This window comes from Perognathus longimembris, chromosome 7 (genome assembly GCF_023159225.1).
Source record: "Perognathus longimembris pacificus isolate PPM17 chromosome 7, ASM2315922v1, whole genome shotgun sequence".
In the NCBI taxonomy this organism is placed as follows: Eukaryota; Metazoa; Chordata; class Mammalia; order Rodentia; family Heteromyidae; genus Perognathus; species Perognathus longimembris.
Window position 1 is genome coordinate 13491888 of NC_063167.1, and position 18885 is coordinate 13510772.

The 18885-nt window shown below is 42.0% G+C and overlaps 1 protein-coding gene across 1 annotated transcript in view; it reads left to right on the plus strand.

The window, feature by feature from the left end:
• Zbtb40 (zinc finger and BTB domain containing 40) overlaps positions 1-18885 on the plus strand; it is an 80358-nt gene that overhangs the window by 43670 nt on the left and 17803 nt on the right. The window contains exons 4-5 of the mRNA XM_048350454.1: positions 12530-12722; positions 13317-13459. Of these exons, the coding sequence (XP_048206411.1) occupies positions 12530-12722; positions 13317-13459 (336 nt within the window). The remainder of the gene's footprint in view (positions 1-12529; positions 12723-13316; positions 13460-18885) is intronic.

The following is an 18885-nucleotide window of genomic DNA, read 5'->3' on the forward strand; positions in this document are numbered from 1 at the left end:
GATGGCTATTCCTGCTGTTTTGGTAGGTGAGTTTGCTTGGACGATCTTGCGCCATCCTTTGATTCGGAGCCTGTTTTTAATCCCTTGCTGTGAGATGGGTCTCTTGAAGCCAACAGATGGCCACTTTTTGTTTATGGATCCACTCTGTCAGTCTGCTCCTCTTTATTGGAGAGTTTATACCATTTATATTCAAAGAGATCAAGGAAAGGAGTGTTTTTTCCCCTGACATTTTCCTGTTAGGCTGTTTTTCCTCTCCTTTCTTTTTCTTGTCTTTAATGAGCTGTTCTTTCTGTTGGGCTCTGGCTGTTGTAGTTTCTTTCTGTTTCTGTCTGTGTGTCCTGTATGATTTCTGTTGGTTGGGGTTCCACTCTTAGAATTCGCTGTAAGACTGGTTTTTTATTTACATACTCCTTTAGATCTTCTTTTCTATGGAAAGATCTGTTTTTTCCCTCGATTGTGAATTCTAGTTTTGCAGGATATCTAATTCTGGCTTGGCAATTGTTGGCCTGTAGGACTTGGATTGTGTTCTTCCATGCTCTTCGTGCGTGGTAGGTTTGTGTGGAGAGGTCTGCTGTGATTCGGATCCTTTTCCCATTGTAATATAGCTCTTTCTTCACTTTGGCTGCATTCAAAATTTGCTCTTTATTCTTGAGATCTGAAGTCTTGATTATTATGTGCCTGGGTGAGGATTTTCTCGGGTCTTGTCTGCCAGGCGTCCTATAGGCTTTGGTTACTTGGGTGAGGTCCCTTGTGCGATTGGGGAAGTTTTCTGCAAAACTCTATTGAAAATATGTTGTAGCCCTCTGCTCTGGTATTCGGCTCCTTCTTCTATTCCAATTATGCGCAGGTTATATCTCTTGTCTTTGTCCACTAGCTCCTGGATTAGTCTGCCCTGGAGTTTTATCGTTTCTTGGAGTGTGGTATTTTTCTGGTCCTTATTGGCTGCATCGTTGTCCCAAAGAGAGATTCGGGATTCAGTATGATCAGTTCTTTGTGCTGTGGCTTCTAGTGTGGAGTTTATGGATGTCAGCGAGCTATTTATGGTTGCCAGATCAGCTTTCATCATGGAAATTTCTTCCTTTAAAGAGTTGTATTTTCAATCTATTTTTTTGTGCATTTCGCTTCTCAGGATGTTAAGGTCTTCTTTAACGAAGGATTGCACTGTATCCATTTTTGCTTCCATTTCTTTCTTTCTTTTTTTTTTTTTTTTTTTTTGGCCAGTCCTGGGCCTTGGACTCCGGGCCTGAGCACTGTCCCTGGCTTCTTCCCGCTCAAGGCTAGCACTCCACCACTTGAGCCACAGCGCCGCTTCTGGCCGTTTTCTGTATATGTGGTGCTGGGGAATCGAACCTAGGGCCTCATGTATCCGAGGCAGGCACTCTTGCCACTAGGCTATATCCCCAGCCCTCCATTTCTTTCTTGACTTCCTGAAGGTCCTTTGATACTTCCATTCTAAACTCCTGGAATTGTTTTCTGAATTTGTTCCCGAGGCTTTCCATCATTTCTGCTATCATAGCCTCAGTTGTTTTTTTATTCTCCATTTCCTCTTCAGTTGTACTACTTTTTGGAGCTGACGAGTTGGCTTGACCTTTCTTAAAGTTTGTAATATTTCTTTTTGATTTGTGCATCTGGAGATCTGTAGGTGGCGCCCTTGGCTTGGCATTGTGCTGGTTCCCGCTGGACCATCAGTGGAGATTTGTTTGTGTCCTGGCTCTGGGTTCTAGTTTGGCTGTTGAACCTTACTGCCCAATGGGTGAGCGTGACCGTCTTGGTTGTTGCCATGGTGCTCACCCTCACTGCATTTGGGGGTGGGTAGGTTCTGTGTCTTTCTCTGCAGGACTGTGTCCTGCCGCTGTGTTGTGCTGACCCTAGCGTGCCCCTGATGGGGTTTTTCAGGTCACTGATTCAGCGTGGCATGGAGACTTTTCTTTCATTCTTTTTCCACTCGGTACCATGGTCAGAGGAGCTCACCTCTCTGATTAAGAATTGCCGCTGAGAGGCAGCTCGTCCACCTGCGTGGATTGCTCCTGTAGAAGCAGGTGTTGCTGTAGAGGGGGGGCCCTGCCCACCTGTGCGGATTGTGCCTATCAGAGCGGGTGTTGCAGTTTGCCCACTTGTGCGTGCATGCGGAGGGTTGGGCAGGAGATCCTCCTGCTGAAGGCCCAGCACACTGGCCCACGCTGGCCCTCCACGGGCCATGTGCATGTACACTCTAGTGCTTCCTTTGTGGACGTGCTGCCCTGAGTTGTTGGAGGGTGCTTGTGCCCTCTGGCGAGTCTGCTGTGGGGGGCGGTATGCATGGACCCCAGCAGGTTCAAGTGTCTGGGCGCGGGTTAGTGCCCACAGACTCTCTGCCTCCGCTGTGAGGAGGGCGTGTGTTCGGGCCCAGCTGTCCCTGCTGGGCTGGTATTGCACACCAGCAAGCCTGTGACTGTTGTTCAAAACGTCCAGAAGGACCAGGCGCCTCAGGTGGTGTTCCAATGCCTACCAGTCCCCGGGCCCCTGCTGGGGAGGGGCGGGGCTGGTGTGGCCAGGTTCAGGCTCCTCAGCTGGGGCTTTGGGGGACACCTGTCTAAAGTGTTTCCCGGTCACTTTGTGGGGCGCTGCTCTGCCTCTACTAGCTCCCATGTCCTCCCAGAGGCAGTAGGGTCCTAGAGCCGCCAGATATGGGGCTCCTTTGTTCCCTTGGGGTAAGGAGGGGGAGGGAGGGAGCTCTAGCTTCTTTGTAGGGTTTGGGTCTCTGCTAGACCTGGTCTCCCGTTGGGGCGGGGGGCAATGGGGAACTTACTGGTCCTGGATTGTGTGCGTGTCCTGCGCTACTGTGGGCTTTTCGGGGCTAGGGTGCTGGGGTGTGGTGATCAGTCGTTTGGTGGTGGCGCTCCCGGCTCTCCCCATCTGGCTCTCCCTGTCTGCGCCACCCGGTTCCTCTGCTGCTGTTGTCTGTTCCCGGACGTTCGGTCTTGCGCCGCCGTCTGCGCTCCGTCCTGGCCCCTTGGAGCTCCTGCTGTCTGGACTCTGCACTCCTGGCCTGACTTTTCGGGTGTTGCTTCTCTGGTCCCTGACGGTCTGCGGTCCCGTTTGCCGGCGCCGGGTCCCCTTTCCCAGTCTGGCCTTGTTCGGGCCGGGGGGGGGGGGGGGTGCCCTCGAGATTCTCCGGCTCTGTGCAGGTTATAGGCTCTTCTTTTTTTGTTCTTTTTCGTTTCCTGTGTTTCTCTGTTGCTTCTGGTTGTTGGGTTCGCTGGGTTCTTGATGGGGTGTTGGGTGCTGGGGTTCCCAGTTCACTATTCGGTTGGAGCGAGTTGGGGTGCCTCCCTATTGTGACAGCGCCATCTTCCCTTCTCCTGATAACCAATTTTGATGTAGGACATTTTACCTGTCTCACTTTTGTTTCTTGATGAATCAAGAATGAAATGAAAAAAAAAAAAGAATGAAATGAACCTGAAGTAAGTCTTAGATAATCCTAAATGAGAGATGTAAACTATAAAAGCAGATACTCAAAACATGTACAAAAATAACTTAATATCAACTTACATAGTAAGCTGCATCCACTGTTCAGGAATACCATGATCATCAAACATAAAACATAATGGTGAACATATATTAACACTGGGCTAAGTATGGTACATATTTTACGTTATTTAATGCTCACAAAAATAAAAAGTACTATTTTCTATTTCTGTTTTATAGGTGAGAAAATTGTTTCAGTGAGGTAGTATAACATAGCAGAGGCATAGAGCTCATAAGACCCTGAGCTGGATTCAATTCCCGTGTTCTTTTTTTGTGTGTCTGGTACTGGTACTAGCCCACATTCTGACTTTAGAACTGTCCTCTTATACACCAAATATAGTTTACATGTGTGTAAAAAGGTTTAGTGACCCTTGATAGCAAACTGCCAGTGCTTGTGCTGCTGTGTTTTTCAGCTGTTCTGCCATAACACAATTGAGACCCATCCCCACCAGCATGCTTCTTCTGCTCCTGACCCAGCATGATTCCACTCCACAGGCATGTTAGAGCTACCCTTGCCTCTCTTTTCTCTCTATGCCTAGAGGCTTCAGCAGAGTGAGGAGCAATCCTCAAGTAGAGTGGGCTTGCTCATCTAGTGGTGAGGGAATTATGTATGAAGGGCCTCCATGTTGGGGTAGGCCATTTAGTGTCTGTTAAGGACTATTCATTCAACCAAGACATACCTTTCAATATATCCATGGTTTCCTAAATCCTAGCAGGTTACTTAAAAACAAACAAACAAGGTCTAGTATTGATCGTAACCATATTACTTGACAGTTGGCTACAACAATCAATTGTTGTCTTGGAAAACATGCTGTTTTACAAGGCCAAGTAGATCCTGATGACTCTTTGGGAAGTTTCAAGTTAGATGTCCTTGATATCCTTCATAATGATTATGCTGAAGGATGGTGTCATTTGATATTTTTATCCTTGCATTCTCTTAACTATTTGACCATTATGTTATCCATCTTGATTACTTCTGGACACACCTCTTCATTTTCTCTCCTAAGGTTTTCTCTCCAAAAGGCTCTTTCTGACCACAAAAGAGCAGCACTCTTCCTTCTATCAGGCAAATACATGGCAATTAGTGTCCCCTCTATATTTACTTCAATTGTGTTTTCTGCTTTTTTAGAACACTGTCTAACATGTAAGATGGCTCAAGAAATGGTATTATACAGGGGTACATTCAACATTTTCTTCTTTCCCTCTTCCAATTTTGGTCCTTCTTTTTTCATTTTTGGTACCAGCCCTGGGTCTTATACTCAGGGTCTGGGCTCCATCCCTGAGGTTTTTTGGTTTTGTTTTGGTTTGGTTTTGTTTTTTCTCAAGGCTAATTCTCTACCACTTGAGCCAAAGCTCCACTTCTGGCTTTTAGGGATGGTTATCTGGAGATAAGAGTCTCATGGACTTTTCTGCCCCCATTGGTTTCTGACTGTGGTCTTCAGATCTCAGCCTAGGATTTATAGGCAGGAGTCACCAGTGCCCAGCCAATGTCTTCTTTTTTTTTTTCCCTTGTTCTCTTTTGATAGCAGTATGATAATAATATTTTGGAAGAGCCTTGTTAGTGATATTTATAGGCTTAGGTTATTTCTTCCTTACTTAGTTTGAGAAGTCACAATAAAAAGCTCTACAAATGTTTTGGTAGCTATACTTAAAACTGATTCTGTCCTGGTTCGTAATAAGCTTAAATATAAGGGTTGAGAAGTAACTCAGTGATTGAGTTCTTATCTAGTTAAGTGTGAGGCCCTGCGTTAAATCCCTAGTACTGTAAAAAGTTAATTAGAGAGCTAGGGAGATGCTGTTTTCTATTAGGTTCTTCCCTTCTCTCTGCCTCTTTTTACTTTCTGTCAGACAGCTTTTTGGCATAAAGCTCTTTTTTTTTTTTTGCATAAAGTACACAATCTGATTAATTTTGATCATACCTTGAAATCGTTGCCAACATGTTAAGCAATAGATATCACCTCCAAATGTTTTTATATGTCCTTGTGTAATGCCTCCTCCAGTCACCTTCCACTCATCCATTCCCTAGCTATTGACTACCTTTCTTTCAATTTAGTTCGTTTTTCATAGTAGTTTATAAATGGAATCATATAATATGTATGATTCTTTTCATCTATCTTCTTTTCCTTATCATAATTTGTTGAGATTTATCCACACTGTTGTGTGTTCACACCCTCTCATCACTGAGTATATTCTGTTGTATTGATATGGTTTATTTTCCCAGCTTTGCTACTTATGAGTATGGTGACCTTGAACAACTTACTCTTTATAAACCTTAACTTTTTTTTAAATTTATTTTGTAAAATGGGGATGTTATCAGTATATCACAGGGTCATCATGAATTTATTAGGATTATTTATATAAGACTTATAGTTAAAATGCCAGGCAGCTAGGTGCAGTGGCTCACACCTGTAAGTCCAGCTACTTGGAAGGTAGAGATTAGGAGGATTGCGGTTCCAGACCATCCCAGGCAGGAAAGTTCAGAAGATTTTATCTCAGTAAATAAAAGCCGTATGTGCTAGTACATGGCTGTTGTTCCAGCAATATAGGAAATGCAAGTAGGGGGATCACTATCTAGGCTGTCCAGGCGTAAATCTGAGGTCCTTGTTAAAAAATAAACTAAGAGACTAGATGCCAGTGACTCACACCTGTAATCCAAAAGGCTGAGATCCGATGATTCCAGATTGAAACCAGTCCAGGCAGAAAAGTCTACAAGACTATCCCCAGTTAGCCAGCAAATAAAGCTGTAGTGGATATGTGATGCAAAGTGGTAGAGTGCTGGCTGTGAGTGAGAAAATGGAAAGCTTGAGACTCTTGAGTTCAAGTCCTAGTACAGGCACATACATCATCCGTATATACATACATACAGCAAAAGGGTGAAGTGGTAAAGGGCCTACCTAGCAAGTACAAGACTGAGTTCAAATCCCAGTACTGAAAATTTTAAAAATAAAATAAAGCCAAGCAATAGTAGGGCCTCAGTAAGTAGCCCTGCTGTCATTTGCTTATATATTAACTTAGTATTTATAGGCTTACTAGATCTCTAATTTCTCTTTACATTTGTGTAAATGTAATATCCTCCTAATGTTCTCCTACTAGTAAATGTCTTATATCCTGCTAGTGCTTTGGTGGTGATACTACTTTAAGCTTAATTTATAAGGCATGTTTTCAAATAGATCCCACCATCCATTTGGAAGTAGCTTCCTGAACGGTGGTATGGTGCATACAAAGGTCATCTTGTGTACTTGTTCAGTGCCTCCAGAGTCAGATTCTTAGGTTGAAGTGAGAGCTGGGCAGTCTGTGTTTTTACCATATTCCCTGTGGATTGCTGTCTAGTAGCTAGGGGCTAAACTTCCACATGCTGGAGAAATTCATGACCTAAAAACGTTTTAGTGTATTTTGGTACCAATACTAATACTATGATGCCTCATGCCATCATACCCACCAGACTCCCTATAAAAGGTATAGCAAGAAACAGATGCTGGTGGCTCATGCCTATAATTCCTAGCTACTCAGGAGGCTGAGACCTGAAGATGGTGATTCAAAGATAGCCTAGGCAGGAAAGTCCATAAGGCTTTTGTCTCCAATTAACCACCAAAAAGCCAGAAGTGGAGCTGTGGCTCAAGTGGTAGAGTACTAGCCCCAAGCAAAAAATCTCAGGGACAGTGCCCAGGCCCTGGATTCAAGCCCCAGGACTGGGATACACACGCACAACACACACACACACACACACACACACACACACACACACGTACGTATTGCAAGCACCAACCTCACAAAGTGACAGTACAAAAGGGCAAGGGTCTTCTGTAAATCCAGGAAAAGCAGCATTGTGACAGGAAGCAGAGGGGCTATATAGTAGGCAGATAAGCTGAAAAAGTTTAAACTATGAAGAAGATGCTTGAATGCTGGGCTTGTTCATATTGAGCCCCACTTCAGCTCTGAGAAAATGCTGATGACTAAGGTGCAAGCATCTTAAACTAGGCAGAGATGAGAAGTGAAAGAAGAAAGCAGTCCAGTTCTATACTCTAACTTGCATTAAGAAGACAATCAAATTATGAGGTCAGATTTTTAAAAAGCAGAAACTGTAGCATATGGTGGCAGATGTCAACTGTGCTGCCATCTGTCCATGTTGTGGGATGCCACGGAAAATACATTTAAGACTTGTCCCTACCCTGACACCAAAGACACCCTGCTGCATCCATGATTATTTCATGGGAGATACACAGGAATTGCTATAAGGCTTCAGTGAGGAATGCACACAAGAACTGCTCATTAATTTTTAGTAAATTTTATTTTTGTTATCCAGGTGTAGTACAGATGGGTTACCATTTCATATATCAGGTAATGAGTATATTTCTTTCTTTTTCTTTTTTGTTTTTTTTTTTTTTTTGGTCCATCATGGGACTTGAACTCAGGGCCTGAGTGCTGTCCCTGAGGTTTTTTTTTCGCTCAAGGCTAGTGTTTAAACTAGCTTTAAACCACAATACCACTTCTGGTTTTCTGGTGGTTAATTGAAGATAAGAGTCTCATGAACTTTCCTGCCCAGGCTGGCTTTGAACTGTGATTCTCAGATCTCAACCTCCTAAGTAGCTAGGATTATAGGTGTGTCACTAGTGCCCAGCTTATTTCTTCACTAGTGCCCAGCTTATTTCTTTTTGGACAATGTCACTGCTTTGGAGCAACATTATTTTAAATTTTAATACATCTTTGAAGACTAGAGTTTTTTGGTTTGTTCTTTCAGTTATACTGTTTTTAGCCTCATAAGGAGCTTTGAATGATTTTTGTTATTGTTGATTGTTAGGTTGGTCACCTTGATATGACAATTGAACACACAAAATAATTGACCACTGAGTGTATGAATTTGAGCTTTGCTGCAGTGGTTAAGTGGCACGGTGTTCTGTTTGGGACTGACAGATGCAGGATATGCAGCTGGCTTAGACACCGTGAACTGGTGCCCTGGTAACTATTATTTCCTAGAATACATTTTCCCCATCAGAAAAAGCAAATCATGGCCCAAGAAGTTTTCTTCCTGAGCTAAGTAAAACCTTTAGGTAAACCCAGGCACAGACTTTTTTTCTGGTTTAGTACTAAAACTTTTAATTTTCTTTCTTCTCCATTCCTAGCCATGTCTCTCCTTTTAATTAACTGTGTATACAGCACATTGGTCTTTGCCAAGAATAAGGAGTGAACTTTTTCTACTATTTTTTTTCTACTATTGATTTCTGTGTTGTTTGATTTGATTCACTTTTCATTTACAGTTCTAGAAAGACTCCCAAAGCCAAAAGCCTGGTAACTTCTTTTCTTTTTTTTTTTTTTTTCTCCTAAAGTCGCATTTCAAAGCCAAACAAGTTTCCCCTCCTGTGTGAATCTGCTGTTTTCAACCATGTCACAACTTTGGGGGTTTGTCAGTGATGCTGATCTGTTTTAGGACTGTGCTCACAGTATTGGGTAATCCTTTTACAAATGAGTTAAGAGACTCATTTTGTAGGCCTCTGAGAGGTAAAAAATCATTTTTCAAAGTCTTTTCTATGTTCTTTATTAAGTCTTAGATACACAGTCATAGAGGGAACATCAGTTAAGCTACATTTATTGAGCGTCTACTATAATGCTAGTCTCTATACTAGTCATTGAAACAAAAGAATGATACCCAGTGTTTGACAATACTGATTCTGGTAGGTCCAGTAGAATCCAATGTAAATGAATTCCATGTGTCCAGTGTTTCATCCAGGCTTACCCTGCTTACTGGCCCTGTGACCTTAGACACATTCCTTAACTTCTGATGCTCATCTAAAGCAGCATTCATATAAAGCGACATTAGGAATGCCTCAGACTGGTATGAGGAAGGGATAGGCTTGTGGACAGCAAGCCTAGGACCCTAGGACCTCATACATCCTAAGAAGATGCACTGCCACTGGGCTGACCCCAGCCCCAGCTGTACCAATATTCAGTTAAAAGATGACTTAAAGGAAAGATTACGTGGTTTTCCCATATCATAAATGGGAGAAAACAGTCTCATCTTTCAACTTATTTGTCTATATTTCACTCCTAGGTAAAGTAATTGAATTACACATGTATTATGCATTGACATGAATTTACGGAGTATTTTAACAGCCTAAGAATCAAAGGAGTTTCAAGCGATTAAGAACTTAATCCTTTTGACAGAACTCTATTTTGGTTCAGCTCTTGGAGTTTGGTTCACGGTGTGTGAACCCTTCTGTTTAGGCAGAGACATTATTTCAGGAATAGGACCTACCCTGTTGCACAGCCTTGGTGAGCTATAGCAGCAGCTGTGGTGCTGGCTCTGGTGTGGGTTCCCAGTAAATTTTGGAAGAAAGCACAGGACTGTCCAGGCAGCTGATTGCTTCTCTTGGTTCTTTCATAGCCTGCCCTGTTTCTTCTTCCCAGATGGCCACCCTAGCATCACTGCTGAGCAGTGAAGTTAACAAATGTTTTAATTTCACTGCTGACTAGTTCTGCAGAGGGAGAGACAACAGAGAAGATAATGAGAAGTGCTTCAGAAGCCACTGTTGATGAACACTGCCACCACACACACAGTGGCTAACTAGAGAGGTAGAATTGGGATAGCTCTGGGTAAGAAAAAGAAAACCTAGGCTGGGATAGAATGAGATCACTGTATGCCATTATCATTAAGATACACAAAGGAAAGGGCAGAGGAAGAAATATGTTTACTGAAGGCATTAGCCATGAGTAGGTTAGAACACATTATCCATTATTGGGTAATAAAGATTTTGTTCAAAACAAGTAGTTGTCTTAAGCAGTGTCTGTGGATCAGGAAACCAGATGGATTGTGGCTGAGTCTCTGACTTGAGTCACAGAAGGCTGAGTTCAGGGTGTCAGCCAGAGCTGTAGCCATTCCAAACCAGGGCTCAACAGGGAATATCTTTAAGCTTGCTTCCATGGTTGTTAGCAGCTCCTAGAAGGGCTACTTCAAGCTTGCTTACTCAGTGTGGGCTTCAGATGCCCATTCTTTGCCACATAGGCCTCTCCCTCAGGCAGCTTATAACACAGTTGTAGCTTGAATCTCCCAGACTGAGGGCAGAGAAAGACTGCATTTGATTCCGCACATACATTGCACTCATCCTCAACCAGGCACATAGGCCAGTCAGAAGTCATGGTACCCTAACCTCAGAAGCAACATCCCATTACTCAGCACACTCTCCTTGTTAGAAGCAAGTCCAGAGGTCCAACCAAAGGGCATGAAGACCTGGAGGTAGAGATAGACCTTTGCCAGCCACTTGGAAGCTACCTGGCTAACAAAAGCATGAAAAGCAGAACTAATTTACCCAAGGAAATTAAGCATTCAACTGATAATTTTATTTCTTGTTCTCTCTCGGCCTGGATACTGTCCCTGAGTTTTCTTGCTCAATGCTTTATCACTGGAACCACAGCTCTACTTTCAGCTTTCTGGTGGTTAATTAGAGATTAGAGTCTCATGGAATTTCTTGCTGGGGCTGGCCTTGAACCACTATCCTCAGATCTCTGCCAGCTAAGTAAACTAGGATTACAGGCATAAGCCACTGGTACCTAGCTTTGTTCATTATTTTTCAAAAAGAAGAGTCACCTTAGATTCATGGGAGTTATTTATATCAAAGTAAAGATTATTAATCTATTTTATACAAATATGCTTTTAGAGATGACAAAAAATAAGAAACTTTTTAAGGGTTATATAGAGACCACATATACACATGAATTTCAGTTCTGATTTTTTTCAGTAAATTATTGCTAAATAGAAATATTAACCCTACATTCCCATTGACCTTCCTCCCATTTATTTAAGAGATGTTCTGTCCAAACAAAGAATGGAATGGTAGTTTAGTTTATTTGTTGATACTTTACTGTAGGTTTGGAGTACTCTAGGTGGTGAGCTTGGTCTTCACTGTGGCCTGCAACCAGCAGTGTAAGCATTATCTAGTGGCTCTAAAATCCTAGTAGCTTATCTAGTAGCTCAAAGGGGAAGTCTGGAATAGCTACCTTCCAGGCTATCTGCATAAAGGCTAAGTTAAAGCTGTGCACTTGAGAGCTTTCCAGAAAAAAACCCAAAGGATTCAGGAAGATCACAAGCGCAAGGCCAGTCTATGCCGCATAGTAAGACCCTGTCTCTCTTCTCAAAAAATAAAACAGTATGAGTTGAATCCACTCTTGAGTTGTGCTGCTGGTTATGGGTTTGGAAGAATGGAGGAGTGTTGGGAAGAGCAAGTAAGAAGGCGAGTTCTCACTCACCCCCAGTGCTTGGGTGCACTCTCAGGAGAGCAGTGACAGAGGCAGTAGTGATGCTGAGGCCTCTGGGTGGTCTGCTGACAGGCCAGCAGCAGATCTGCTTAAGGAAGGAAATGGAAACAGGTCCATTCAGGTTGGAGGCAATCATTAACCTGAGATCATTAATACATGAATTGTGTTCTGCCAACACATTATTAGCCTTATTACAGAATGTATCTAAAACTAATAAGGTTCGTGTCTTTCTAAATAGTCGATCATTCATAATGTAAATGACTTAAAGTGTTCTTTTTTTCCTAACTTGTGAGATTTTAATTGCATTCTCAAATAATAAAATGACAGTTCATTCAATTTGAAATTCAGATATCTTTTTGCCTAAGAAATACTCAAAATGTCATAAGACTCAAAAAGGTCTAATTAAGTAAGAAGTGCACTGAGTTTGTTTAAAATGCACTAAACACCTACTGTATGCCAGACTGTGCTTGTTGCTAAGGGCATAGAGCCCTAGAAAGCTTAATCCCTATCTTTAGGAATTGTAGTAAGAGAAACAAATAACTATAAGTCCTATTGTGGTGTGACAAAGACAGAATGAAGGGCAGCAGAGAGGAGGTAGGACCTACCCTGAGTGAGGCTAGAGGAAGGAATCAGGTCCTCCATAATTTAGGTTTGGGGTACAAGTAGGAGAGGCTACTGGAGAGAAAGAGGGAGGGGTCAGATTGTTGGGTACCTTGCTTGCCACATATGGTTCTGGTGACCAGCTGACCTCTTTCTGGGCACTTTCATCATACAGATCATTGCAGAATGCTTCAAGGGTGAAGGGGGTTGTCCAGCATTCCAGAGGCTCCTGGACAAAGTTCAAGATGAGAGTCTGGATGTACAGTCTGCTTTGTGTCTGCTGAGGCTGTGCCAGAATGCTGCTTCAGTGGCCAAATCCGCTCTGTTAACCTCAGACCCAGAAGGTGTGGCACCAGTGCAGCCAGAAGGTAGGAGGGGACCCTGGCCATCCAAGTAACCTGTGCTTTTAAAGTCTCATCCTGTGAAATGGATCTTTGACAGCTTGCTTAGTGAGCAGTTTCCCCTACGTTCTTTGTGTCATTGCAGAGGCTGCATGTTAAGTCTATACAAGCTGAATGAGTCTCCATTTCTCTGCCTTCATTAACTAGACTGGTACCCTGACAGATTGGAGTGTGTTATCAGTGTCCTCCTGCCTTTCAGAAAGGTGCATATCCACAGCAGTGCTTCAAGGACCCAGGGTGACTTGCTCACTGACAGCCTTAAAGGCTGAAGCTGCTCTCATTTGGGTTAGGTACAAAGCAGTGGCCTTGCCAACCGGAAGTTAACCTCTGGCTGGCTCTGAAGCTTTGTGTTCTGACAGATAAATGAAACATTTTTCCTTTCATAAAGTTTAAACAGAATAATAAAGTATTTTCCTCCCTAAAAGTGATTCTGCATTCAGGTGCACAGAATAAGCTGAGAATCACTTTACTATTCTGTTAGATCTCTCTCCACAAACCATGCTGTCATTTTCTTCAAATTGACTAGCTTCTCTTGTGTGTCTCTAATTCTTTCTCCCCCAGGGAGCACAGAGGAGGGAAAGACCTTGTCTGTTCTGTTACTGGAACACAAAGAGGACTTGATACAGAGTATAACACAGTTGAGACCTATTGTGGAGTTCCTGGAAACAGCCAAGGAGGAATTCCTGCCTGGCTCCCAGAAAAGGGTAACTATGTCAAGTGTCTCCTCCCCCTGCTGAATTGCTATAGTGCTTATTTAAAAAAAAAAAATCTCTTCTGTGGCATATAGCAGTTTTTGCCTTGCAATATTTTTATACCTACTGCATAGTAATTATCTTGAAGTTCAGATTCTTGTTTTATATCCCTGTGTGGTTCTAACAGACACTTAGTGAGAGAAGTGCCCAGGGTAGTCATACGACAGGTGCTTGAGTGTCTGGATGGGCAAATTGTGCTTTCCCTGCTCTCACTGGATCTTCACTCTGTTACTAAAACATTTGTAATCACGGTGACTTTTTACAGAAACAATATGTGGTAGATACGTAGAAAATGGAGAAAAGAAGCACCATGTGGGGAGGGGGTTCCCACCACTTAGAGATGATCCAAGTACATCCTCTGATGGAGTTATATGGAACACATGGTTTTCTTAACTGTTTATTTCATGTGTTGATACATTTCTATAGCTGCTAAACGCCCTTGATAGCTGAATTATATTCATGAGCATACCATTTATTCTTTTTTTTTCCTATTCACAGTACTGAGTTTGAATGCAGGGCTTTGGCTTGCTGGACTGGCACTCTGCCACTTGAGTCACACCTCCAACTCCAGGATTCATTCTTTTTCTTAAATATAATGTTATTGTTATTATTAAGGGATTGTACAGAGGGGTTACCATTTTCATTAGTCAGGTAATAAGTACAATTCTTTTTGTACAGTGTCACCCTTTCCTTTGCTTTCTCCTAGTTTCCCCCTCTTGTCCCTGCCCACAAGTTACAGAGTTCATTTTCCATATAGTGTATACTGAATACCATGACTATATTTATTCACCCTTGCTCCCAGCCCACTCCCTTATTCTTAGGAGTTCACTTCCAGTTTTTTACTATTACATATAATAATGTTGCAGAGTAGGTACTTGCAGGCAAAGCTTTGCATGCTTCTGAGTATTATTTCCTTAATTTCAAAGAAGTGGAATTTGGGCCAGTGTAAAAATGTCCCAGTATTTGGTAGGTATTGCCAGATTGTCCTTCAGAAAGGTCATACGAATTTACTCTCCCACCAGCCAGCTGCTGAAGTCCTCACAAAACTGCCGGCATGACTTCTTGAGGCAACTAGATAACTGTATTTGTTGTGTTATTGATTTCAACTTTGTGCTAAAAATATATCTATATGAGAGAAGGAAGGAATAGGGATAGAAAACTTTCATGGCATCAATTCCTAGAACTGTGGGAAGTACCTTAAGTGTCCGAGAGAGAAGATGTTTAGAAACCACTGGCATAAAGGCTGAGTCTGGATTCATAGTGATGACTGGATCCTAGGTGTCATTTTTTTCCTCAGTGATCTTACATTACTGTAGACAGGCAAATAGATAAAGGGAAACTACTTTTCATCTTAAAATTGTACTTTTCAAATTAATTCTATTTCAGATTTTTTTGTTTAAATTTGATTGTGAAGGTGATATACAGAGGGGTTACAGTTACATAAGTCAGGTAATGAGTACATTTCTTTGAACAGTGTCACTCCCCTTGCTATTTCTAATTTTTTAAGTTTGTTGAACTTCTCAAAGAAAGATAATATTATTTTTAAAAATGAATAGCTCGTTTTTCTCCTGAGATTTCAGATTAAGTTTAACTCCAGTCAGTGAGTTCTAGAAAGTCACTTGTAGCACTGATGCCTTGTTGGGTGGTTTTATTCGATTACTCATCTCCAGCTTTTCCTTATTAGCCAGAATGGATGAACACGTCCTTCAAACTGTTCTATTATCTTGGTAAAACAGCACTTAGAGACAGAGCCCAGGCCCAGCCTCACTCTCTGCAGCAAAATGGACCATGCTGTCACTTTCATTTTACTTGACTGAAAAGGCTGAAGCAGAAGAACCTAAATTAGTTATAAATCAGAATGCACGTCTTAGATGTGAGCTTGCTCCTCTCTGCAAGGTTGCGACAGCCTAACGAGATGGCAGTGCCGAGTGAATGCTGATCCCGTAGCCATAGTGCCATGACACCGTGTGGGATGTGTGCCCAGGCCTTTGAGAACTTCACTCTTCCAAGAAATTGTGTTTCTCATGGCTACCAGGCCATGTTTGTAAGAAGAGGAAGAGGGACATAGAAATAGCCATTGCTGTAGCTGTCGTTTGTTTACTGCTTACTGTGTGCCAAGCAATGTGCTGAAGACCTTTTAAACACTACCAGATTTTACTCTCCCAGCAGCAGTGTAAAGTCATGGGTAGCTGTCACCCTTGTTTTATAGGGAAGAAGTGGGGGCTTAGGGAGAGTGAGCAGCTCAGGTTCTGCTGAGACCAGTGCTGGGCCCCAGCTTATGATCAAGCACATTTTCTTTGCTGCTTCCCACTTCCTTTTTTATTAGTGCATAGTAATTGTACAAGAGGGGTTCACTGTGATACTTTTATATATGCATGTAGTGAACTTTGATCAAATTTACTCCCTCTGTTACCCTTATCCCCCCTCATTTTGCACTCCTGTCATTCATTTAACACACTCATTTCTTTATGCTGGCTGTATAAATGGCAGCCTTTTTATTTTATTTCTTTGTGGGGTTTGAACTCAGGCCCTTGTTGCCATCCCTTAGCTCTTTTGCTCAAGGCTAATTAGCACTTTACCACTTTGAGCCATGACACCACTTCCAGTTTTCTGGTTCTTAGTTGGAGGTAAAAGTCTCACCAACTTTCCTGCCTGGACTGGCTTTGAACCACGATCCTCAGATCTCAACCTCCTGAGTAGCTAGGATTAAAAGAGTAAGAGTACTTGGCTTGATAGTCTACTTTTACAGAATCCTTGCAACAGTTGTGCCAACAGGAGTGCTTAACTTCATTTGCAAATGAGGAAAATCAAATGCAAAGAATTCAAGAACTGCTGGGATATAAACTAGGCCTGTCTGGCTTTAATACCTTCTCTTAGTAGTCTCTAGCTGCCTCACTATGTACAAGGTTATTACTTGGAAACTAGGATTTGTTGTTGGCATCATCCTCATCATTTAGTATGCTTGACTTGAACTCAGGTCTTTGCTCTAGCTTTTTGCTGTTTTTGGAGATGTGCGCATGTGTTCTGGTTCTGTGGCTTGAACTCAGGGCCTAGGCACTGTCCCTGAACTTTTTTGCTCAAGGCTAGTGCTCTACCACTTGAATCACAGCTCCAATTATGGGGTTTGGGGTGGTTAATTGGAGATATGAGTCTTCTGGACTTTTCTGCTTGGGCTGGCTTCAAACCATAATCCTCAGATCTCAGCCTCCTAAGGTGTGAGCCACTGGCACCTAGCTTCAAGGCTTTTCTGCCTGGAGCTGGCTTTGATTTGACATCCTCCACATCTCAACCTCCTGAGTGGCTGAGATTACAGGTATGAGCCATCAGTGCCCATTCTACACCAGTGCAGTTTTTTTTTTTTTTTTTTTTTTTTTTTTTTTTTTTTTTTTTTTGCCAGTCCTGGGGCTTGGACTCAGGGCCTGAGCACTGTCCCTGGCTTCTTTTTGCTCAAGGCTAGCACTCTGCCACTTGAGCCACAGCGCCACTTCTGGCCATTTTCCATATATGTGGTGCTGGGGAATTGAACCCAGGGCCTCATGTATACGAGACAAGCATACTTGCCACTAGGCCATATCCCCAGCCCACCAGTGCAGTTTTTAAATATGAGCTCTTAAATTTTATCTCAGCTTTAAAATTTTTTTTCAATTTATTGCTTTGAGACAGGGTCTCACTTATGTGGCCTTGAACTCTTTTTTTTTTATTAATTGAACATAAATTTTTTTACAAGGTGTTGTGCAAAGAGGGTGCAGTTACATAGTAGGGCAGTGTGTACATTTCTTGTGATATCTTACAACCTGTTTTTCTATCCCTTCTCTAGGTCAGGTAGACATATATGCAATATACAATGTATCGAGAACATATACAGTATTCACAGACTTGGTCTCTACTGTCTCTCCGTCTCCCTTTGTTAACAGTCATATATCAGGGAGATCATGCCCCTTTGTTTTCTGTGTTCTAGGCTTGTCTCACTCAAAATTATTTGTTCGAGTTCTGACCATTTCCCTGCGAATAACAATATTTCACCATTCCTAATCACTATGTAGTATTCCATTGTGTATAAGTACCATATTTTTTGGATCCATTCGTCTGTGGAGGGGCATCTGGGTTGTTTCCATATTTTGGCTATTGTGAATTGTGCCGCGATAAACATGGAAGTACAAATGTCTTTTTGATATCTTGGGTTTTGCTGTTTAGGATAGATGCCTAGGAGTGGAATGGCTGGGTCATAGGGTAGCTCTATATTGAGCTTTTTGAGAAACCTCCATACTGTTCTCCAAAGTGGTTGTACTAATTTGCACTCCCACCAACAATGGAGAAGGGTTCCTCTTTCCCCACAGCCCCTCCAGCATTTGTTGTTGCCTGAGTTCAGAGTATAGGCCATTCTAACTGGGGTGAGGTGGTATCTCAGGGTTGTTTTTATTTGCATTTCCTTTACTAGCAGGGATGTTAAGCATTTCCTCATGTGTTTCTTTGCCATTTTTATATCTTCTCTTGTGAAGTCTCTCTTGAGCTCTTTTGCCCATTTCCTAATAGGTTTATTGGGCTTGGAGGGGCTTAGTTTTTTGAGTTCTCTGTAGATGACAGATATCATGCCTTTGTCTGTTGCTGTGCTGGTAAATATCCTTTCCCATATCGTTGGCTGTCTTTCTATTTTAGTGGCTATGACCTTAGCTGTGCAGAAACTTTTTAATTTGTAGTAGTCCCATTTGTCGAGTCTTTCCCCTATTTGTTGTGCCCCTGGGACTCTATTCAGGAAGTTCCTTCCTGTGCCTATATGTTCTAGCGTCTTTCCTATTCTGTCTTTCAGTAGTTTCAAGGATTCATGGCCTTGAACTCTTGATCTTTCTGTCTCGGCCTCCCAAGTGTTGGGATAAGTGATGTGTATTAGCCAAGTCCAAACTCTCAAATTTTAAATTAATGATTCATTTGGTAGAAATCTATATATTAAACCCTTAACCCTTAAATCTATATATTAGACCCTTAATTATATATTAACCCTTAAGAAAACGATTATATTCTATACTAACAAGGATATAACAACTGGATTTATTATATATATGTATATGTATTTCTTTCATATATATACACGTACATATAGCCAGTTTCATTATTTTAAAGTGGGAATTAATTTATAATGGCTGCCTGTGGCATACTACCATGACTGAGCTGCTTAACTGTTACTCCTGAGAGGCAGATTTCCCAGAGGAAAGCTCACATTTCAGTTACTGGAAACTGTGGATTACTTATATTCAAATAATTCCATTTGTCAGTTTCATAAGAAGCATGTTTTGCATATTGCATTATGGTCCATTAAGAAATAACTCTGTTGTAATAGAAGATCTTTCTCATATTTGATTTTTTTTTTTTTTTTTTTTTTT